Genomic DNA, 24,973 nt, shown 5'->3' on the forward strand with positions numbered 1-24,973 from the left:
CATTTGGCAATTTGAAGTACCTAACAATTATTCCAACAGTACTAACAACTGTTTATTTGGTAGGTATTTATTGCAGTGCTTTCCTTCTACCTAAAAGAGGAAGAGTAATACATTTGAATAAATAGTAAGAACAAATGAATTGTAGTTTGCCTGAGAATAGACTGGATAATCACTGTTTTCCAATTAGTACACAATAATGGCATGAAGTTGCTGCAGTGAGTCTTGATATCCTAGTTTTTTTATTTCTGTGCAGCTTCCTTTATTTTTTTTTTTGATATGAAAACAAAAAAGTAATTGTTTATATTAAATTATCATCATGTAGAATCCACTTTAAAAATGTGGAAATATTTGCAGATTTAATTTTTATTGGAGTGTAGTTGATTTACAATGTTGTGTTAGTTTCAGGTGTACAGCAAAGAGAATCTGTTATACATACGCATATACATATATCCACTCTTTTTTTATTCTTTTCCCATATAGCCTGGCAGCTTCCTTTAAACCACATGTTTGAGAGGCTACTCCATTTAAAAAATCTTGAATAAGTTTATGTGATTGACAGATAAGGTGAAATGAAAACACAAATTATTCATCAGTAGAAGGCATTTATTTTTTTCAAGTAACATTTATCAAGATCAGGGCCAGCTTCATCGGTATGTGACCTGTGCAGTCAGTCACACAGGCCTTGCTCACTTAGTTGGACCCTGTACTTGGTTTAATCCTCTGCTGTCACTTTCTTGAAATTGTTAATAATTTTTTTTTAACAAAGGGCTTCGCATTTTCATTTTGTACTGCCCCCTTCCCCCAATTGATTATATCCCAAATGAACTGACTGACATTCTGGCATAATTCAGGCTAGGGTATAGTCAGCCTACCTAGAATAAGCAGAAGTTAAAGAGATAAGGCAAAAGGCAAATTCAGATCTCCTGAGAACAGTCAGGTTGTACGAAATAAGATCAAGCAAAAATTCTTATTTCTTACATGACGCCTAAGACTCTAAGTACTCTAGACCCTGCCTACTTCTCTCTAACTTCATCTCCTCTCTCTCCCCATTCGTCATGCTCCAGTCACACTTATTTTGTTCTGTAAACATCCCAAATTTTTTGCTGCCTTGAGATGTTCTCTGCCTGGAATACTTGGTACCTCAGTTTTTTTCCCTCAGTTTTTCTCCTGGCTGACCTATTATTTGGATCTTACATGGAACTCTAGTACCCAGTCTAAATTAGCTCTCCTTTGTCCAGTCACATATATCATATCACCTTTCAGTATCTAAAATCTAGTTCACGTTGTTTCCGTTTTTGTTATTTTTCTCCCAGCGCTAGCATGTAGATGCCATAAAAGCAGAGGCCTTGTCTTTTTTGGCATAATATCATAAGTATTTAGCACAGTGCGTGAACATGATTGTACTGAGCCAGTGATTGGCAAGCAGAAGGCAGTCAGGTAGTCTAAGGAAACTTGTGAGAGCAGTGAGCTGTTGGTCTGATGAAGATCTTTCAAGACGCCCAGAAAAAAAAAAAGACGAAGAAGCCCAGGTCTCCTTCTTTGAAGCAGTTTTCCGTTGTTTCCCACTGGGTTGTGCTGTGGGTTACAAGCAGATGCTATTCATCCACCTCCAAGACAAATGAGTAGCATTCCTGACCTGCTTAGATTCTTGAAAATCTAAGAAAAAAATGTACCACCAGGGGCAATATTGCCTTTGGGTACAGAATCAAGAAGATAGTAAAATAACCCTTTGGCCGATTTTTTATATCTTGATTTCCTGAAACTTTAATGCCATTTTAAAAGATCAGTTAAAGTCTAGCCCAGGGAAGGGAGTCATACCTGATTTTTGCCGATGTTCTTAAACAACCCTAGGATTATATAAATAGCTAATGCTGTCTTGAAGAATTTCTGCTGTCATAAGGTGTACAAGTTGTCACAGTTCCTAAACACTGTCATTTTCTTATATGTCTGTTTCTTCAAGTATAATACTGAATCTATAGGTCTAACTTTACAATAAGCGATATTGACATTTTTAATATTAGTTCCAGTGAATTTATAAATAGGAGGCATTTCTAATTTGTCAGTCACAGAATTCAGACAGATAACTTATTGGGTAGCCCTCCTTCTCCCTTAAAATGACCTTAATGTAAAATTTCACTGTTTCCTAAGAAAAAGCCTCCTTGTTCTCCTTTTTTTCTTTTTTTTCCCCCTTTCTAATGACATAAGCATAAGCTGTCACACTCAGTAATGAACTAAAGTTCCCCAGTCACTTGATTGAAATAATCTGGTAAGTCTTCAAAGACATTTAGATGTGTATGACTCGATAGCTTCTGACAAAGCACCTTTCTCATGTGCTTTTTAAGATGATGATGGGAATGATGATGATGATGATGATGATGATAATGATGATGATGGAGGAGGTGGAAGAGGAGGGAGAGGGGAGAGACTGTTTGGGTTTAGTATTAAGCCAATAAATCTCTCCTCCCCTGTTACAACACCTGTCCTTTGTCTCTTCTGTTTACCATTTCACTTTAGAGGAACAACTAAAAGACACTAGAGTTCCTTGGCAACACAGCTTGTTAAGAACTTTGAATTAGATATAAAAATACTTTGTCGGGCTTCCCTGGTGGCACAGTGGTTGAGAGTCCGCCTGCTGATGCAGGGGACACGGGTTCGTGCCCCGGTCCGGGAAGATCCCACATGCCGCGGAGCGGCTGGGCCCGTGAGCCATGGCCGCTGAGCCTGCGTGTCTGGAGCCTGTGCTCCGCAACGGGAGAGGCCTCAACAGTGAGAGGCCCGCGTACCGCAAAAAAAAATAATAATAATAAAAATAAATAAATAAAAATACTTTGTCAAGGGAGGATGAGAATTAGGTTCTTGCTTATAAAGCTGTTATGAGTCTATTCTAGAGTTATTATTTTAATCTTTGTAATGATAACTCAGTAAGTCTTCTAATTAATTAATTGTCTATAAGCTGTGAGTATGTGTATATGTATTGAAGTGTTAAATAAGATGCACTTGGATATAAACGAACATATTGCAGTTACACAATTTTCAACTAAAATGTAATATATGAATTGGGCCTGTTTTTCCTTCAACTAGTTTACTAGTAACATTAAAAAATAAAGACATTAAATCATGTGATAGAATTTGGGGTGAAAGAGATTGTTTTCTAGAAGATTTTACTAAGTTTTCCCAAAACAGTTTTTATCCTTTCAAAATAATAGGTGTTTTAAAAGGCATTAAGTTAATAGAAAAAATATCAAAATGCCTAGGAATTAAATAAATAAGAAATGTGCAAGACCCATATGAAGACACTTTAGAACACTGCAGAAGGTCACAAAAGAAGACTTGAACAAAAGGAAAGATATGCCAAGTACTGTGACAGGAAAAATCAAAAAGATAGATACCAGAGCTTCCTCAATCAATTTGCAAATGTAACGTGATTCCCAACAATTAGCTTTTTTTTAAAAAAAAAAACAAGGGAGATTTAGATGTTAATGTGTAAAAATAACCAAAAATAGCCAGGAAACTTGGATGAAAAAGAGCAGTGAGGGGGGTATTGTCCTTACCAGATATGAAAACATATTATAGAGTGTCTATGATTAAAATAAAATAGTGTTGGTACATAAATACGTAGAATAACAAATGGGCCAGAATAAAAATGTACTGTAGTAGACCCAAGTACTTATGAGATCTGGTGTATGATAAAGGTTGCATCTCAAATCACATTTAATAAATGTGGTTAAGACAACTGAGTGATCTTCTTGGGGGAGAAAATAAGAGTTGGATCTATACCTTATACTGTAGGTGGTTTCCAAATGGATCAAAGATTTTAGAATGAAACTGTAAGAAAATATGAGAGTTCTTTGTAACTTTGTGGAGTCGGCAAGGACTTTCATTTGACTTAAACCAAAAATCATAAAAGAAAAGATAAATTTAGCCACAAACTTTTGCATAACCAAAAAAAAAAATCTAAGAACAAAAGGAGGAAGATATACTTACAATCCTTAGTGCAGACAGAGGAATAATCTCCCTAGGATTTAAGAACTAGAAAATAGACAGTAAAAAGCTAACAATGAATAGGAAAATTGGCAAAAGATAGGAAAACACAGTTCACATAAAAGGTTCTGAAAGCATAAAAAAAAATGCTCAGCCTCACTCAGACTACATTAAGATACCATTTTCATCAATATGACTGTCAAAATCCAAGTAATGTAGTATACCATGTTGGTGAGGATTTGGAATACCAGGCACTATTATTGTTGGAGGCACTATTATTGATGGATTGAAAATAGTACAACCCTGATGGAGAGCAGTTTGGCATTTTCTGTCAAAATAGCAAGTGTGTATAAACTCTGATTTTTGTAAATTTATCTTACAGATAGATTTGTACATGTGTAATGTGACCTATATATAAAGGTTTCATTATAGCAATAGCAAAAAAAGTGAAACAATTTAAATATCTATCAATAAGGGAATAAATAAATATGGTCCATCCATAAAATGGAATACTATACGGCTGTGAAAATAAATTAGTATGCTATGTAAAAATATGAAAAGAATTCCAAGTTATATATTAAGTTAAAGAAAAAAAGAAACAGGTTGCACAGTAGTGCATATAGTATGCAGGGCTACCACACACTCCAGAGTACCTGTTCACATCAGAGTCTGTATGACCCATACAAACCCTCAGGATTGTACAGTGTACAACCTGAACAGCTGGGTGCCTTGTGCCTGATTGTAGCTACTTTCTGCATCAAAAAAATGTAAAGGAATCGAATATTTATTTATATTTGTTTACTTGTATATAAAAGAACTAAAAGGATTCACAAGAAACTAAAACAGTAGGTACCTAAGTGTGGAAATGGTGTGGAGCTGGATAGGACAGAGATATGCATCCATAATATATAACCACATTGGAATGTATTAACTATTATTTAAATTTTAAAAATATAATGTTTCATATGGCATTATTATAGTTTAATCAAGTTAACACTTACCATCATTTCTGTCAGATGTTTTTATCCCTTTCCCTTTTATATTCTCTATTTTTGGTCTGGTAAAAAGAACTAGTTTTAGAAAATACTGAATGTCGTGTCTCTGAGAACATAAATTATTAAGTCTGTTATTCAGACATCATGTGCATGATAGGCAGATTTTTATCTGATGAGATTTTTAATTGTATGGAATGAAAGCTTCTAATGCAGTCATAAGAGAGTTGTGTATCAAAGTAAAGCTCTAATTTAAGTTTTCCAGAATAGAGTCAGCTTATAAAACAAAATATTTTCCCCCAGTGTTCCACTGTCTCTGTTTTTGCTGACCTAACCTTTTCCCCCTATGAATCAGCAACCTAGAAAAACAAAATATTTTCCTTGAATAGTCGTATTTTTAGTAAAAGAATAGAATATTTTCTTTGTGTCATTCATTAATACTGTGAAGTTGGGGGATTGGGGTGGATGTGTAACATTACTAGAACTCCTATCAATTGAGGACCTTGCTCGCTTGTATAAAGGAAGGAGTAGGAAACAAGCAAAGGAGAGGGAAGGAAAAGGCATTTTATGATTTTTAAGGATATGATAATGGATACCTTGTTCATGTGGAGAGGAAAAAAAAAAGGCTGATGTTTGAATGGATAAGATTAAACCCATTTCATTATTGTAAAGAAGTTTAATCAGTAGTATCATCTTCATAGGGACTTCCCTGGCGGTCCAGTGGTTAAGTCTCCATGCTTCCACTGCAGGGGGCACGGGTTCAATCCCTGGTTGGGGCGCTAAGATCCTGCATGCTGCGTGACACAGCCAAAAAAAAAAAAAAAAAAAAAAAATAGTATCATCTTCATAGAAGAGAGACAGCATTAATTAACACTCTCTTATCCTACTTTGTTGGAGGATGACATTTTTCCACATAAATTAATTTTCCAGTGTCCTGTAGCAGAAAAAGCTTGTGTTTGAAGCCAGGCAGAACTGGATTCAAATTCCACTTTATAACTGTTTAGCACTGTGGCCATGAGCAAGTCACATAGCTTCTCCATTAACTGATTTTCTCTTATGTAAAATGGGTTAATATTACCTGCCTTTTGGGGCTCCTCTGAGGATAAAATCCTCTAGTATGATGCCTGGCTGTGTTGCTGTTTCATGACGACTCCTCCATTCTGGGTTAGATGGCCTTCCTCCATGCCCCCAACACCCTGCGAATACCAGTCAGAGCACTTAGCACACTCCTGATGTCTGTTTATTTGACTGTCTCTGGGGAGAGACTCTTTTCTTTTTATCTCACCTCTAGCACTTAGGACAATGACAGGTATGTTAGGTGAATGAAATAATTTAAAAACTGAAATTTCATTTTAATAGTTTGAAGTAGAAAAAGAATTAAATGACACTATATGGAATCTATTATAGAATTTAACAATGACATATCCATTATACTTGGATATGTTCCATGACCTGGGGACCCAGTGCCCAGCTAAGACAAATCACTACTGCATGGGGATCTTACTCACTTTGGTAACACTGTGAAGACAGCCCAGTTTTTTACATCTCCCTTAATCCTCATGGCAACTCTTTTAGCTAGGTGTTATTATTCCTACCTTAATGTGAAGAGATGCCAGGAGGTTAGGTAACTCTTCTAAGGCTGTATGGCTAGCATATAGTGGTATTGCCATTTGAACTCAGCTTTTTTTTTACTTAAAGCTAATGAATTTTTCAGGATATTAAATAAGATAAATACACTTGAAATACTTAGCACAGTGTGTGACACATGGTGCCAATAGATGGTAGTTGCTATTATTATTGTTATATCAAAACTTCCTCACTGAAGATTTGGGAATCTGCTCCATTCTGCTATATTATTAAAGCAGTCTATAATGAACTTATAAAAACTTACTTTTAGAATTGAACTCTCTTCTACCACTGCATTAGTCTTGTGGACCACTGCAGCAGCTCTTGACTCTGAGTCATTACTCTGTCAAGCCCTAGGATTGTAAGCTCTTCCCTCAAGTTTCCCCTCCTTCCCCCATGGGGTACTGAGTAACCTTCTTGCTTCCTGGCCATCAGACTCTTGCTGCTGACAGCGCTTGGTGGCTTCATTTCCCTGCTACTGTTGATCTGTGTGCTCCCACTGTTTCTGTTGCTTGCTACCACAGAGGCTGTGAAAGTTGAAGCAGGTTTTTAACACACAGACCAGTGATACAATTCTGTGTTAGGATCCCAAAAGGTTGTCGGCTCTTTCTTCAGAGTCCATTTAATTTATTGACAGAAGAATCTAGGATTTCTCTCACATAAGTAGTTGGAGAAGAGACAGGATAATCCCCTTGATTTTAGTTCTCCACCTCAGTTTCACTGTCCCTAGTACTTTGGGTTCCTGAGTCCCCAACCTCTCTGGGATTCTACAAGATATGTTCCTCAACATCTCTAGCTGTTTTTTAGGCCAGAATTTTGCCATGAATCAGTTATGGTGTGCTGAGTTAGTGATTGCCCCTCAGCTTCTTAGAGGTATAGCATGCCACCTCTGTTTACCCCAGTACACCATACAAGTATTACCATTTTCTATATGTGTGCTCAAACTTAAAAGTGTTTACAAAGCCTTTCCCTAGCTTTCAGCTTCTTCAGGCCTCCTTTATCAATTATCGTCCTACCATCTATTTTTTGTCTTCCAGAAATTTATTGAAACTTTTCATCTCATGGCTCTTCTTTCATTTTTTCTCTAACATTATGAGTTTATACTGTTTGTAACCCTTTATATTAGGGTTATATTAGTGGGCTCTTGGAGGAAAAGAAGATACATGCCAAGGTCAAGCTGCCATTTTTATCTGAAAATTGGATTTTTAAAAAAATTTAACTTTACTAGGGTATAACTGATTTATAACAAACAGCACATATTTATAGTGAGACAGTTTGGTGAGTTTTGACATATGTGTCCATTTGTAAAACTACCACTACTACCTACTGTACCTTTGAAGAAACTGATGCTTGGAGAAGCCTAGAAGCTCAAATTGGAATGCAGGTCTGTCCGATGTCAAGTTCCATGCTGTGGGCTCTGAAGCCTGAGTTCTAGTTGGGAAAAAAACCATTGACTATTTCTCATTTGTATAGGGAAAGTACACAATCTCTCTGAATCTAGCTACTCATTGCTTTAATAAGAGAGCTGTGCTAAATGATCCTAAGGTCTTTTTCAACTTCAGGTTTCTATACTTTATGTTTCTTATACAGAAGTGGTAAATCTGTTCAAATACAGTTTTTAAATTAAATGAAACTGCACTATTCTCTATAATTTTCACAGTGGAGCTATATGAGACATTAAAATAATATTTTTTTCTTTTTATAGGAAAGTATTTAAGAAGCTCATGGAGTAATATGAGTCAGAGTAATATAGGATCTGCAGGAAGTCCCTCAAGATAGTTGGTGAGACAGTAGGAATTTGTGTTTTCTTCAAAGTGTATTGTATAATTATTTTGCAGACATTCTGACTGTAAAATTCCTAGCCTTGTGCTCACAAGAGACATTTTCCTCAGTCTTTTATTATTATGTGTTTTTTAAGCTTAGTAACGGTGGAAGCTATAATAGTTACCTAAAAATAGTTACCTAAAGCTTAACTGTATATACAGATTTTTATATAGCTATAGATATTAATAATGATATAGATATAGTCCTATAGCTCTATCTAGCTTTCTATCTACAGAACTGCCTTTACATTTCTCAGATATTATCAGCGATGACTAAAATGCCATAGCTCAATATATATAAAATACATCTATCATCTATACACAGGGACATATTGTTTACATGCCAAGTATATGTAATGTTTTTATGCACAGTTAAAATCAAATTTGACTGTTCTAAGACATGACAGTTTATTTTCTACTTCTCCAATCTTAGGAAAAGAAGAATTTATAGACTCTTCGTCAAGATCTTCATTTATACAGCTGTTAAATCCAAGGCTACAGTAGTGGTGAAACCATGAATAAAAATACATCTGCTGTAGTATCATCTGGTCTACTTGAAAAGTAATTGCTAAATTAAATTTAATATGTTTTGAACTATCATAGTTTAAAATATGTAGAATACTAATGAACATTTGGTGGAAAGTTTTATACAGCTACGTACCTGTGGTCTAAGATAGTGGTAATGAAAAGGTTGATCAGAGCTTTCTGTGTAAATCAGGGTAAAGGATAATTATGCATTCTCTTTTAGAATTATTTATATAGACTGCTTTTTAAAAATTTGATCTGATTTTTTAAATACCTAAAATATTTTATAATTCCAGTATAAAAATAACAATGTTAAGATTAACATTTGCTGACTAACAAACCAGCTCAAAATACCTTGAAACAAGCAAGCATTTATTCTTCCTCGTGATTCTGTGAACAGTTCTTCTGGGCTGCACCAGATCACGTAGGGTGGCCTCATTGACATGTTCTGGGGCCTCATCTAGGAAGGCTGGATAGCTGAAGTCTCTTTCAACTTGGCATCTCATCTTCCAGGCAGCTAGCTCAGACTTTTTCACGTGGTGGTAGAATGGTTCCCAGCAGCAAAACACAAGTGTTTTTCAAATGTCTGTTTTCCTCACATTTGCTTATGCACCATTGGCTAAAGCAATTTAGATAACTAAGTCCAAATTCAAGGTCTAGAGTTACAGACTTTACTTTTTAATGGAAGGAACAGTAAAGTCACATTCCTGGGGGCATGCAGACAGAGACGAGAAGAATTGGCCGTTTTGCAAACATGTAACACACATATAACAAGGTATATTTGGAGAAGTCCTGCTTTCAGTCTTGTTTTTCACTCTGTGCCTTCATTCCTCCTATAAATAGCCATCTTTATTCTTAGTTCTTTTTCAGTGTTTCTTTTTGCATAAGAAAATACATATCCATATAAATATATATGCATGTGATATATATATGTGTGTATATAATTATATTTTTTCTCAAAGTTATTATTTATTCTGTATATAGTTCCACTGTATAGACATTCTTCTACTCTTGCTTACATAGTAAACAAGTGTTCACCAGCCCTTTGACTCAGGTTTGAAGATCTTCCCTGCAGAAGGGTGTCAGGTTAGTTAAACTCAAGGTATCTTTCTCTGATGCCTCCTCCTGGGAGCAGTGGAAAGCTCCAGTCTCATAGAGATATAAGCCAGCCCCAGCTGTTGGTAGGTGAAGAGCTCTGTCTACAGAGCTCCATGCATTGATGTTGAACAGTTTTACTCTGTGTGACAACACAGAGTTTTATCCAACTACTTAGGGCAAAATCAAGTTCATGAGGAAGTAGCATATGACCAAGGCAAAATGTTCCAAAACACCCAGGATTCAGCTCCCAGGCTCCACTTGCCAGTGCATTCTTAACAAAAAGGTAGCATATCATATATAGTGTTTTGACCAGACTTTTTTTTAACTTAAAATTATATCCTGGTGATCACTTCATATCAATTTATAAAGATCTTCCTTGTACCTTGTTGTAACTGTATAGTATTCTGTTCTTAATATACCATAGTTTATTCATCCAGTACCTTATTGATGGACATTTGAATTGTTTGCTATTTTTGGTGATCATAAATTATGCCAAATGACGAACCTAGTATACAAGTCATTTGTATTTCTTGCCAGAGTATCTTTGGGAAAGGTTCCTAGAAAGGGGATTGTTGGATCAGAAGGTAAAGTTAGAGACTTCCAAATCCCCTCTTTAGGGGTTATGCCATTTTGCATTACCACCAACAATGTAAAAGAGTACCTCTTTCCTGAAGCCTTGTCTTATATTGTGAAAGTTCTAAATTTACATTGATCTGATAGGTGAAAAGCAGTGTCTCTGCCTGGTTTTTTTTGTCTGTTTGTTTTGTTTTGTGTTTTTTTTTTTTTTTTGCGGTACGCGGGCCTCTCACTGTTGTGGCTTCTCCCATTGTGGAGCACAGGCTCCGGACGCACAGGCTCAGCGGCCATGGCTCACGGGCCTAGCCGCTCTGCGGCATATGGGATCTTCCCGGATCGGGGCACGAACCCGTGTACCCTGCATTGGCCGGCGAACTCTCAACCACTGCGCCACCTGGGAAGCCCAGCAGAACTATTTTTAATAGACAAAAAAAAAAAAGAAAAAGAAGTAATATAAATTCTTAACAATGAGGGAATTTTAAAGTAAGGTCCTAGCAAGTAAATACACTGCTGTGTTAATAATAGATACTGTGTGTTGGGATTAGAAAAGGAGGGATCCCTTACTGAAATAACATATGCTGGAGATCGTGTGTGTCCCCATTGAAGGAAATTGACATTTAGAGGGTTTAAGAGGTTATTGGAGGTGCTTAATGAGGACCTTTGTCCCCTTTCTTCATCTTGCCCTTTTCTAGGCTTCACTCCTTTACGTCCTTGCAGTCTAAATCTCCTGTCAAGAATGGACTGAGGTTCTGAAATCTGACTGTAGAACATTTTCTGCCTTTTTTTCCTAGCTAATTGACTATTACCCTAGTATCCCCAGATAGGCCCTCCAACCCTAGAGCTGAATTCAATATAATGCAACCCTAAAGGATGTGCTATATAAAGGGCAAAATATTCAAAAACAGGGAGTTTTGTAAGTTTTTTTTTAATTTTTAATTTCTTTCATTCTACTTTTTTATGATTTAACTTTTGAATACAAGTCTTCTTAAAGATATAGTCAGAACTTCTATGGCAGAAGTTAAGAAAATTTTTTTAAAGCTATAATCATATGTAAGATATGAAGTAACTCTTTTCAAAGAGCGGTTTCTGTGTTTTGGCACGTTTGAAGACAGCTGGAAGTCCTATATTCAACAATGGCTTTAATGCACCAGTGAAGTAGACCTTAGACCATACTTTGTCTCTGGAGTTAGACAGACTGCCCTCACATTGTTGTTCTCCAGCTTCGTAACCTTGGGCCACCAAGTTAACCTGCCCAGATTTGGGTTCTTTTAGAAAAATGAGGGTAATCATCATAGGGATTTTATAAATATTAGTTGAACGGCCTAATGTATGTATATTGCTTAGCACAACACCCACTACACCATAAGTAAGCAGACGGCCCTGAGCTTCATTTCATGCTTTATTCAAGTTCTCTTGGACCAGTAAAAGTGTCTGCTCTGACCACTGTTTAGAAACACAACTGAGGTGAAGGGGGGAGAGTACCTTTTGCAGAATTCTTTTAACAGTTCCTTCTTTTCTAATGGCATCACTTTTATGTCTGGCAGAAATTGCAGCTGGAGCAAGTGATTTGTACCAGGAAAATACTCTTTCTAAATTAAAAAGATAAACTGCATTTTTTTGAGATTCAAATGAAGGTCATATTTATTTTGCTTTAGGTGGCCAAAAACATGTCTTTTAAAGTCACTTACCTAATTCATTAAAGTATTTTGTTTTGGAATCCTTCAGTGTAGTCAAAATAATCAGTTAAAACTAAGTCTCTTCAGTCACCTTTAATAAATCTTTAATAAATCTTAAAGTTGTTTGAATAATATTTAATAAATAAATAAAGTTGTTTGAATTAATATTTAATAAATCTTTAATAAATCTTAAAGTTGTTTGAATAATATTTTTAAAGTATTTTCTACTCCAAAGAAATAAGCATTATTGCAGTAATTTCTTGTACTGTTTGGCTGTTTTATAGAAAAACTAAAATTAGAGCTAAGAAAATTCATTTGATTGCTTTTGTATGATCATACTTTTTAAAATGTCGTTGCTAGTGTATACGGAGTATTCTGAGTTGTTTAGTTCTAAGAATTTGATTTACCAAACAGTTTAAAGAAAAAGTAGGTGCCCATCTCTAGGCTAACCTGTGCATGCTACTTTACTTTATCTTAGGGATCCTGCCTTTCAGATGATTACAGTTACCAAGGAGACAGGCCTTGGTCTGAAGATCCTAGGAGGAATTAACCGGAATGAAGGTCCCTTGGTATATATTCAGGAAATCATGCCTGGAGGAGACTGTTATAAGGTAAAATGAAAATAAAAATAACCCTTCACCTAAAAGACAAAACCACTAGTGATGAGGTGTGTTTTCCTATATCATCAGTAAAATTTTTAATTTTTTTTTGTGATGATGTATACATCTAGGAAGTAGAAAGAATTAACATTTTGACTAATAAGACAGAGAAACATTTAAGCATGCATTAAGCTAAGGAAGAATAATCTCAAATTTTACTTTTTTTTTTAACTTTTTATTTTATATTGGAGTATAACCGATTAACAATGTTGTGATAGTTTCAGGTGCACAGCAAAGCAACTTAGCCCTACAAGTACATGTATCCATTCTCCCCCAGACTCCCCTCCCATCCAGGCTGCCACATAACATTGAGCAGAGTTCTCTGTGCTTTAAATATAGCAGTGTGTACATGTCAATCCCAAACCCCTTAACTATAACTTCCCTCCACCCTTCTCCCCTGTAACCATAAGTTCATTCTCTAAGTCTATGAGTCTGTTTCTCTTTTGTAAATATGTTCATTTGTATCATTTCTTTTTAGTTTCCACAAATAAACAATATCACAAGGTATTTCTCTTTCTCTTTCTGATTTACTTCACTCAGTATGACAATCTCTATGTCCATCCATGTTGCTGCAAATGACATTATTTCATTCTTTTTTATGACTGAGTAATATTCCATTGTATATATGTATCACATCTTCTTTATCCATTCCTCTGTCGATGGACATGTAGGTTGCTTCCATGTCTTGGCTATTGTAAACAGTACTGCAATGAACATTGGGGTGCATGTATCCTTTCCGACCATGTTTTTCTCCAGATATATGCTCAGGAGTGGGATTGCAGGGTCATATGTTAGCTCTGTTTTTAGTTTTTTAAGGAACCTCCATAATGTTCTCTATAGTGGCTGTACCATTTTACATTCCCACCAGCAGTGTAGGAGGGTTCCCTTCTCTCCACGCCCTCTCCAGCATTTATTGTTCGTGGATTTTTGATGATAGCCATTTTGACTGGTGTGAGGTGATATCTCACTAGTTTTGATTTGCATTTCTCTAATCATTAGTGATGCTGAACATTTTTTCATGTGCCTCTTGGCCATTCATATGTCTTCCTTGGAAAAATGTCTGTTTAGGTCTTCTGCCCATTTTTTGATTGGGTTGTTTGTTTTGATGATATTAAGCCACATGGGCTGTTTATAGATTTTGGAGGCTAATCCCTTGTCAGTCACATCATTTGCAAGTATTTTCTCCCACTCTGTGGATTGTCTTTTCGTTTTGGTTATGGTTTCCTTTGCTGTGCAAAAGCTTTTGAGTTTAATTAGGTGCCATTTGTTTATTTTTGTTCTTATTTCCATTTCTCAGGGAGACAGATTGGAAAATATATTGCTGCGATTTATGTCAGAGAGTGTCCTGCCTATGTTTTCCTCTAGGACTTTTATAGTGTCCAGTCTCACATTTAGGTCTTTAAAACATTTTGAGCTTATTTTTGTGTATAGTGTTAAAGAATGACCTAATTTCATTTTTTTTACATGTAGCTGTCCAGCTTTCCCAACACCATTTGTTGAAGAGAATGTCTTTCCACCATTGTATTGTCTTGCCTCCTTTGTCATAGATTCATTGACCATAGATGCGTGGGTTTATTTCTGGGCTTTCTATCCTGTTCCATTGATCTATAGTTCTACTTTTGTGCCAGTACCATACTGTTTTGATTACTATAGCTTTTTAATATAGTCTGAAGTCAGGGAGCCTGATTCCTCCAGCTCCATTTTTCTTTCTCAAGATTGCTTTGGCTTTCCGGGGTCTTTTGTGTCTCCATACAAATTTTAACATTTTTTGTTCTAGTTCTGTGAAAAATGACATTGGTAATTTGATAAGAATTGCATTGAATCTGTAGATTGCCTTGGGAAGTATAGTCATTTTGACAATATTGATTCTTCCAATCCAAGAACATGGTATATCTTTCCATCTGTTCGCGTCATCTGTGATTTCTTTCATCAGCATCTTATAGTTTTCGGAGTGCCAGTCTTTTGTCTCCTTAGGCAGGTTTATTCCTAGGTATTTTATTCTTTTTGATGCAATGGTAAATGGGATTGTTTCTTGAATTTCTCTTTCTGATCTTTCATTATTAGTGTATAGAAATGCAACAGAGTTCTGTGTGTTAATTTTGTAGCCTGCAAATTTACCAAATTCATTGGTGAGCTGTAGTAGTTTTCTGGTAATGTCTTTAGGATTTTCTATGTATCTGCAGTGACATTTTCACTTCTTATTTTCCAATTTGGATTCCTTTTATTTCTTTTTCTTCTCTGACTGCTGTAGCTAGGACTTCCAAAACTATGTTGGATAAAAGTGGTGAGGGTGGGCATCCTTGCCTTATTCCTGATCTTAGAGGAGATGATTTCAACTTTTCACCATTGAGTATGATGCTTGATGTGGGTTTGTCATATATGGCCTTTGTTATTTTGAGGTAGGTTCCCTCTATGCCCACTTTCTGGAAAGTTTTTATCATAAATCGGTGTTGAATTTTGTCAAAAGTTTTTTCTGCATCTATTGAGGTGATCATATGGTTTTTATTCTTTACTGTGTTGGTGTAGTGTATGATGCTGATTGATTTGTGGATATTGAAAAATCCTTGCGTTCCTGGGATAAATCCCACTTGATCATTGTGTATGATCCTTTTAATGTATTGTTGGATTCGAATTGCTACTCTTTTGTTGAGGATTTTTATGTCTATGTTCATCAGTGATATTGGCCTGTAATTTTCTCTTTTAATGGTATCTTTGTCTTGTTTTGGTATCAGGGTAATGATGATCTCATAGAATGAATTCAGGAGTTTTCCTTCCTCTGCCATTTTTTTGGAAGAGTTTCAGAAGAATAGATGTTAGCTCTTTTGTAAATGTTTGATAGACTTTGCCCATGAAGCCATCAGGTCCTGCACTTTTGTTTGTTGGGAGTTTTTTAATTACAGTTTCAATTTCAGTGCTTGTGATTGGTCTCTTCATATTTTCTAATTCTTCCTGGATCAGTCTTGGGAGACTGTACCTTTCTAAGAATTTGTCCATTTCTTCCAGGTTGTCCATCTTATTGGCATACTGTTGCATATAGTAGTCTCTTATGATCCTTTGTATTTCTGTGGTGTCAGTTATAACTTCTCTGTTTTTATTTCTAATTTTGTTAATTTGAGTCCTCTCCCTTTTTTCTTGAGTCTGGCTAAAGGTTTATCAATTTTGGTTATCTTTTCAAACAACCAGCTTTTAGTTTCATTGATCTTTGCTATTGTCTTATTTATTTATTTATTTCTGATCTGATCTTTATGATTCCTACTCTGATCTTTATGACTTCTTTCCTTCTACTAACTTTCGGTTTTGTTTGTTGTTCTTTCTCTAGTTGCTTTAGGTATAAGGTAGGTTGTTTATTTGAGATTTTTCTTGTTTCCTGAGGTAAGACTGTATTGCTATAAACTTTCCTCTTAGAACTGCTTTGGCTGTATCCCATAGGTTTTAGATCATTGTGCTTTCATTTCCATTTGTCTCTAGGTATTTTTTGATTTCCTCTTTGATTTCTTCAGTGATCCATTAGTTGTTTAGTAGCATATTGTTTAGCCTTCACGTGTTTGTGTTTTTTATAGTTTTTTGTTCTTGTAGCTTATTTCTAATTTCGTAGCATTGTGGTCAGAAAAGATTCTTGATATGATTTCAATTTTCTTAAATTTACAGAGGCTTGCTTTGTGGCCGAGGATGTGGTCAGTCTTGGAGAATGTTCCGTGTACACTTGAGAAGCATGTGTATTCTTCTGCTTTTGGGTAGAGTGCTCTATAAATATCAATTAAGTCCATCTGGTCTAACGTATCATTTAAGTAAGACCTGTGTTTCTTTATTGATTTTCTGTCTGGATGATCTGTCCATTGATGAAAGTGGGGTGTTAAAGCCCCCCACTATTATTGTGTTACTGTCAATTACTCCCTTTGTGGCTGTTAGTATTTGCCTTATATATTGAAGTGCTCCTATGTTGGGTGTATATATGTTTACAATTGCTATATCTTCTTCTTGGATTGATCCCTTGATTGTTACGTAGTGTCCTTCTTTGTCTCTTATAACAGTCTTTATTTTTAAGTCTATTTTTATGGATATGAGTAGTGCTACTCCAGCTTTCTTTTGATTTCCATTTACATGGAATACCTTCTTCCATCCCCTCACTTTCAGTCTGTATGTGTCCCTAGGTCTGAAGTGGATCTCTTGTAGACAGCATATATACAGGTCTTGTTTTTGTACCCATTCAGCCAGTCTGTGTCTTTTGGCACATTTAATCCATTTACATTTAAGGTAATTATTGATATGTGTGTTCCTATTGCCATTTTCTTAATTGTTTTGGGTTTGTTTTTGTAGGTCTTTTTTCTTTTCTTTCTCTTTTGTTTTCTTCTGATGATCATATTTAGTGTTGTTTGGTTGTTTTTTTTTTTTTTTCTTTTTTTGTGTGTATCTATTGTAGTTTCTGGGTTTGCTGTTCCCATGAGGTTTTGATATAGTAGTCTATATGTACAAGGTTGTTTTATGTTGCTAGTCTTTTCCCTGCCTAGAGGAATTCCTTTAGCATTTGTTGCAAAGCTGGTCTGGTGGTGCTGAATTCTCTTAGCTTTTGCTTGTCTGTAAAGCTTTTGATTTCTCCATCAAATCTGAATGAGAGCCTTGCTGGGTAGAGTATTCTTGGTTGTAGGTTCTTCCCTTTCATCACTAAATATATCGTGCCACTCCCTTCTGGCTTGCAGAGTTTCTGCTGAGAAATCAGCTGTTAACCTTATGGGAGTTCCCTTATATGTTATTTGTCGTTTTCCCCTTGTTGCTTTTAATAATTTTGCATCTTTAATTTTTGTCAATTTGATTACTATGTGTCTCGACCTGTTTCTCCTTGGGTTTATCCTACCTGGGACTCTCTGTGCTTCCTGGACTTTGGTGGCTATTTCCTTTCCCATGTTTGGGAAGTTTTCAACTATAATCTCTTCAAATATTTTCTCGGGTCCTTTCTCTCTCTCTTTTCCTTCCGGGACCCCTATAATCCAATGTTGGTGCATTTAATGTTGTCCCAGAGGTCTCTTAGGCTGTCTTCATTTCTTTTCTTTCTTTTTTCCATATTCTGTTCCACAGCAGTGATTTCCACGATTCTGTCTTCCAGGTCACTTATCCATTCTTCTGCCTCAGTTATTCTGCTATTGATTCCTTCTAGTGTATTTTTCATTTCAGTTATTGCATTGTTCATCTCTGTTTGTTTGTTCTTTAATTCTTCTAGGTCTTTGTTAAACATATCTTGCATCTTCTTGATCCTTGCCTCCATTCTTTTTCTGAGGTCCTGGATCATCTTCACTACCATTATTCTGAATTCTTTTTCTGGAAGGTTGCCTATATCCACTTCATTTAGTTGTTTCTCTGGGGTTTTATCTTGTTCCTTCATCTGGGACATAATCCTCTGCCTTTTCATTTTGTTTATCTTTCTGTGACTGTGGTTTTTGTTCCACAGGCTGCAGGATTGTAGTTCTTCTTGCTTCTGCTGTCTGCCCTCTGGTGGATGAGTCTATCTAAGAGGCTTATGCAAGCTTCCTGATGGGAGGGACTGGTGGTGTGTAGAGCTGCGTGTCGCTCTGGTGGGTACAGCTCAGTAAAACTTTAATCCACTTGTCAGCTGATGGGTGGGGCTGTGTCCCCTCCCTGTTGGTTGTTTGGCCTGAGGAGACCAAGCACTGGAGCCTACAAGCTCTATTTTGGGGCTAATGGCAGACTCCGGGAGGGCTCATGCCCATGAGTACTTCCCAGAACTTCTGCTGCCAATGTCCTTGTCCCCGTGGTGAGCCACCGCTGCCCCTTGCCTGTGCAGGAGACCCTCCAACACTAGCAGGTAGGTCTGGTTCAGTCTCCTGTGTTGTCACTGCTCCTTCCCCCTGGGTCCTGGTGCACACAAGACTTTGTGTGTACACTCCAAGGGTAGAGTCCCTGTTTCCCCCAGTCCTAAGTCCTGCAATCAAATCCTGCTGGCCTTCAAAGTCTGATTCTCTGGGAATTCCTCCTCCCATTGCCAGACCCCCAGGTTGGGAAGCCTGATATGGGGCTCATAACCTTCACTCCAGTGCATGGACTTATGTGGTATAATTGTTCTCCAATTTGTGAGTCACCCACCCAGCAGTTATGGGATTTGATTTTATAATGATTGCACCCCTCCTATCATCTCACTGCAGCTTCTCCTTTGTCTTTGCATGTGGGGTATCTTTTTTGGTGAGTTCCATTGTCTTCCTGTCGATGATTGTTCAGTAGTTAGTTGTGATTCCTATGCTCTCGCAAGAGGGAGTTAGCACACGTCCTTCTACTCCGCCATCTTGAACCAATCTCAGTAAATTTTTAATATTAACTGGATGTTCACTGTGACCATTTCTTAGTGAAAGATATAGAGGGATTGGAAGATAGACCTTTATACTCGTGGTGTTTTAACCTAACAAATGAATAGGAAATAAATATGAAAGTAGCAGATTTCAAGCTGTAAGTAAATGTTATATATTTTTAATTATATGCTGTTCAAATTTTATTTTAAGTCTGGCTGAGAGAGGTTATATTTGAAGACATGTTATCTATTCACTGCTCCCAGTTAGGTTTAACTTAGATTAGTTAAAGTACTTCATTTAGCCTCTTCTAAATGCAAAACAAAACAAAACAAACAGAGCAAATAAAATCCACTCACTTCTGAATTTGCAGTAATTCTTGTTGAATTTGTTAATTATGCCAGTCACTAGTAGCCCATTTGAGAAATTAGATTTAGAATTAAGACTAGAAAATATCTATTTTAGGAGTTAGAAAACCTTACTGTCCTCTTCACTGTAAGAAATATGTAAAGCATGAGTTCCTTTTTGCTCTGGTTGCTAGGAAGCTCAGATCCATATTTGAAGCACTTAGTTAACAAATTGGTTACTATATTTTCATGCTCATTTCTCTTGAATTTTATTTGCTATTTCTGTTTTACTAATGTGATTCTACATGTCTTTTGTTGAAAATTGCCTCCCTTTTTGGAGAGATGTAGGACATAAAGAATTTAATAAAACATTCTATTAATATCAAGCTATGTAACATGAGAAGTGATACCCTTATAAAGTCTGTTTATATTGTCATTGTCCTTATTCTAGTTGTTTTGGTTGAATAAATAGTCCTACCCTTACCCCCACCCCGATTCCTACACCAAACACTGTTTAGAAAGCAGTTTGTTTATTCAATTGGATTTTTTTCCTTGTTAGAAAAAAAAATCAGTTTAACTAGTAACTTCCAAAACAATAGATTTAAATTGTTTCAATCTTGTTGAGATAATAAGGTTTCCTCCAAATATACTTACCAAGTGGTAAGTATTATACAATAAGCATAGGGTATTATAATGATATAATTTTTGGCTATTGAATTTAATTTATTAACTAACTAAGAGCATACTTAAATGCTAAATTTAAACAAATTCAAACAAACGAAAAACAAAATTTTTCTTGTAAGAATTGAGATGTACTACTTTAGTTTTAAAGCTGAGATATGTCTGTGTGTGTGTGTGTGTGTGTGTGTGTGTGTGTATTCAGTATAGCTAAGGTATTTCTTAGACTATACTTGAAGTAATGCAGTAGATCATGGTACCTAACAAGTGAAAACAATTTACTTTTAAGACAAGCATCAATTTGTGCTTTTTTTCCCGCATGAAAAATATTTGTAGTTAAAGTAATAAATTGATAGCAGTGGTGCTGAGTGACTCATCTCCTGTCAGTGATGACAGACTAAGAAATTATACCTATAATGTATATTTTCTCTTGTTGATTTTCTGAGAATTTCATTGTTTGAAAGTGTATTAGAAAGCAAAACCATGTAATAAAGTATATTTTATATTTACCACTAGAGAGCAGCACAGAGTTATTAATGTTTTTTGACAGTATCTGGTCATGTCCAAGAGACGAAAACAGCCAAAATAGAGAAAGGTGTAGACAGAGAAGAATAAGTAGGTTTGCAGTGCTTACATTTACTTTTGTGTTCTTCGTCAAGTTGGAGAGTTATGTACATGTTTACTCTGCAAATACAAATTAATGCAATTTTATTTAAAAAAATTTTTATGAATAGTAATAATAGAATTTACTGTATTCTAAATACTGTGTTAGGCTTGTTAATAAACTTCTAATCTGTACAAAATTTCTCCAGGTGTTTTCATGGAATAGGAAACACTGGTTCATAGGGTATCCTTATTAAGTTGCTGAACTGAGCAACTGTTAATATTTTTTAAATGCATATGAGTGCTTTCACTTGCTGTAATTTTATTTTAACATTATATTGTTTCAGAACTAATAATATAGGCAATCTCAAGTTTATAGATGGATTATATTTCATTTATATTCCCAAACTTTATAGATAGGGGATTATTGGAACACAGGAGTTACTTTAAGTAACCATGGTTAGCTTCTCCCCTTTATCCCAATACCCACATAAAAGTATTTCTCCTCCTGGAATATATGAAATGCAACACTGGTTCAGTAACCAAAATCGTCCTGTCTCTTTGAAAAACGTATTCTGAGTTCAAACTTGGAACATATTGACACGTTTTGCTAGTTCAAATAGGAAAGAAGATTCTCCCAGCTTTAAGAGCTAGAGGTAGCCTATAGGTTGGGAACAAATATACTACGTACTGAGTTAAGGGAAATATGAAATATGGGAACTCCAAGGCCCTTTTCACCCCACCAGCCAATCCGATATCAGTTTGGAGTCTCAGTGTTAAATCTTAGATCTTTTTTTGGGGGGACACTCCTTTGACACATATCCAATTGCCTGATCAACATTTCCACTTGGATCTCTTAAAGGCATCTCAAATGCAGCATGTCTGAGGCAGGACTCATGATAGTCACATCACACCTTCATCTACCCATTTCTTCCCAAACAGACCTCTTTCCAGTGTTCCCAATCTCTGTGAATGACACCTTCCAGTAGCACAAAGTCAGAAAACTAACAGCATCCAAACTACTTCCTCTCCCTTAACACCCATATCCAATTCCTTAGTACATACTATTGACTGTTCTACCCTCAATAGCTCTTGAACCCATCAGTCTTCTTCATCTCCACTGCCATCACCATTGTTTAAACTATCATCAGTTTTTATCAGACCTCACAATAGCTTTGTCTGCTCTTATGCACCATTCCTATTTCCCTCCCAGCTATCCAACTAATACTTACTTGCCTACAAGGCTCTGTATTATGTGACTTCTGCCCTCTACTTCTCTGACTCTCCATCCCCACCTATGCTTTCAGAGTAGCATTCTTTCAGTCCCTGGAAGGGGCCTAGTTCTTTCTCATCTTATATGCTGCTCCCTCTGACTGAGAACAGCTCCCCCCATTACTTTCAAATATCAATTCAAAGACCACTTACAAAGAGAGGTATTCCTTGTGCTTCCTCCATCCCAAGTCTAGGCCAGGTTGTTTTCCTGTCTGTGCACCTTTCCTTCATATCACCTGTCTGTGCCTGTTTCTTTCCTTCTCAGTTTATGAGCATACATCAGTATCTGTGACTGTTTTACCAACTCTGCCTGAGCCACAAGTCTCAGATTATTTCCTAAGTGCAAGGATATTATCTGATTTTATTCACAATAATATCTTTAGTCCCTAGCTTGGTACCTGACACATATTAATTGCTCAATTAATACCAATGAATGAATAATCCTTTAGTCACATTTCTGAGAATTCACTGATCTGCCTGTTTACCATTCAACTACCACCATCTGGGCTCCACACAAAAGTACCTCTTCTTCTTAGCCCTTTGTGACCGATTCTGAACCACACTTTGAATGTTTTTGTTTTTTTCTTTGTTTCTCTGCTAATACTGTAAGGACAGCAGGCAGGAATCAAAATTTTTTCTTCAAAACTGACATATTTCATTTACCTGATTCTAGGGCACACACACACACACACACACACACACACACACACATACAGTCAGCCCTCCATATCCTCGGGTTCCATATCTGTGGGTTCAACCAACCTCAAATTGAAAATATTCAGAAAAGGACAAAGGCCTCTGGATGGCAGGGGGTAAAGAAACCAATCAACTGGTGGGAGCTAAAGCAGTAGCAGCCAAGATGGTTCACTTTAAGATGTCACTCACTTTTCTCCTTTGCCATTACTATTTGTGTTAGAGCCACCTTAATTTCCTCAAAGTGTTTCCTGGGCCTTATTCATTTATTGTGGACCTATTGTATACCTGGCACTATGCTCAGAGATATAACCATGAAAAAGACATAGTTCTGATCAACTGAAAGAATCAATGCTGCTAATTTGGGAGTTGCTGAATTAATATACTCCAATGGAAAAAAAAAAGATATGTAAACAAATAAGGACAGTACAGAGTAAGTGCAATAATATAGATAAGTAAAAGTGCATTTGGAACAAAGAGAAGGAGACAATTAAGTAAATCTAGGGAGATGGAGAAAACTTACAGCAGAAATAATATTTGAATTTGGTTGTGAAGTTTAAATGAGAGTTCATCAGACAGAGAAGTGGCAAGGTGGGTGGTGGCATTCTAGATAGGAATTAATATGTGTAAGTGAATTAAAGTTTGAAAGACCGTGGCTGATTTGAAGAACATTTTCTGAGAATAGAATGAAGAATTTATATGCTGAGGAGGGAAGGTAGATGATGAGGCTAGAAAAAGTAGGTTGCAGCTAGTTTGTTGTGCCAGGTTTGGGAAGTTCAGTTCAGCTTTTCCCACAAGTGGGCAGTCATAAAGGGTTCTTAATTTGAGGAGTGGGAGGGTTAAATTTGCTATTACTGTAAAAATTGCCTGCAACAGATATGGGATTCTGATTCAACTCACTTCAATTTAACACCTACAATGTACTAGGATTTTATATACGTTATTTATCACAGCAACCTTGTGCAATAGGTACTTATCCCCACTTCACAGCTAAAAAAATGAGTCTCATGGAGATTAAACAAATTGCCTAAATTCATGTTAATAACTGGTATTTAAAAAGTGATACTTCCATTGACTTTCATCCTTTATGAAAGTATGGGAAAGGAATCCAAAGGCTTGCAGGAGCATTCCTTAGTATTTAGGAGTAATGAGTTAGAATCAGGCTGTATATATGGTTATGGTAACACATTATTTAGAAAACTGTAATGGTCATTATAATCTGGAATGGACAGTGTTGGCAGCTTTTAATGAAAGTATGCAAGTGTTCAAGAATACATTATTACTTCAACATCTTTATAAATGTCAATGTGAAAGAATTCAGACTGAAGGTAGGTGTGTGAAAGTGCTTGGCACCTTGCCTGTCATGTTGTGTTGTTGCTCAGTAAGTGCTGAACCAGAATCTAGACAGTGTGGAAGAGGCCTCTCTGAAGTTACTATCTTCACAGACACATTAATCCAGCTGGGGCAGAATTCACTGGCTTTGAATGCCAGACTTTTACAGAAATAGCTTTGTTTTAGTTTGCAGGTTCTGACTTTTAAACAGGTTCAGAAATTCACATGATCAGCTAAGATCTTATTCTAGGAGGCAAAGAAAAAAAAAACAACTGCTGTGAGTACTTTTTAGAAACAAAAATATATATAAACACCAGAAACCACAGTCAGAGACTTTCTTCTTCTTCTCTTCTCTGACTCTTGTCTTCCTGGAAAATGCTACTTCGGTACATGGGTGTACTTTAATATAAGATGTGTTAAATTGCCTTACTGAGAACTTTTTCCTCTGCATGGCTAATACTGTGAGGCCCAAGAGGCGAATGTGGGAGGCTTCTGTTTTCTGAAGCTTTTTCTCCGTAATGCTGTCAACCAACTGTGGTTTCTATAAGATACATGGATAGAGGAGCTGTCTCCGACAGTTTAGAATTTAGTTCCGTGTTCCTTGTAGATGAGGTTGTGCACCTCCCCTGTCCCCTTCCTTAGCTTTCTTTCATTGTTTATGAATATCTAGCTAGCAAGTTGTGGAGCTCAAATTCGAATTCAAATCTATCTGGTTGCCACAACTCGTGCTCTTTTTTCCTCATCAGTCCACTGCCTCTGAAGACTGCTGCCCAACTAGAAGACAGATGAGGTGCCATCT

The 24,973-nt window shown here is 36.4% G+C and overlaps 1 protein-coding gene across 4 annotated transcripts in view; it reads left to right on the forward strand.

Annotated features, from left to right (window-relative positions):
• The window catches only part of STXBP4 (syntaxin binding protein 4), a 182,471-nt gene that overhangs the window by 3,317 nt on the left and 154,181 nt on the right, over positions 1-24,973 (forward strand). For 3 of the 4 annotated variants that reach the window (XM_079903546.1, XM_079903548.1, XM_079903549.1), the window contains exons 2-4: positions 8,305-8,381; positions 8,856-8,983; positions 12,776-12,908. In XM_079903546.1, the coding sequence (XP_079759672.1) occupies positions 8,937-8,983; positions 12,776-12,908 (180 nt within the window). In that variant the 5' untranslated portion in view covers positions 8,305-8,381; positions 8,856-8,936. Of the gene's footprint in view, positions 1-8,254; positions 8,382-8,855; positions 8,984-12,775; positions 12,909-24,973 lie in introns of those variants that run through there. The other variant, XM_079903547.1, reaches the window with a different exon arrangement.

This window comes from Stenella coeruleoalba, assembly GCF_951394435.1.
Source record: "Stenella coeruleoalba genome assembly, chromosome: 19".
Classification (NCBI taxonomy): Eukaryota; Metazoa; Chordata; class Mammalia; order Artiodactyla; family Delphinidae; genus Stenella; species Stenella coeruleoalba.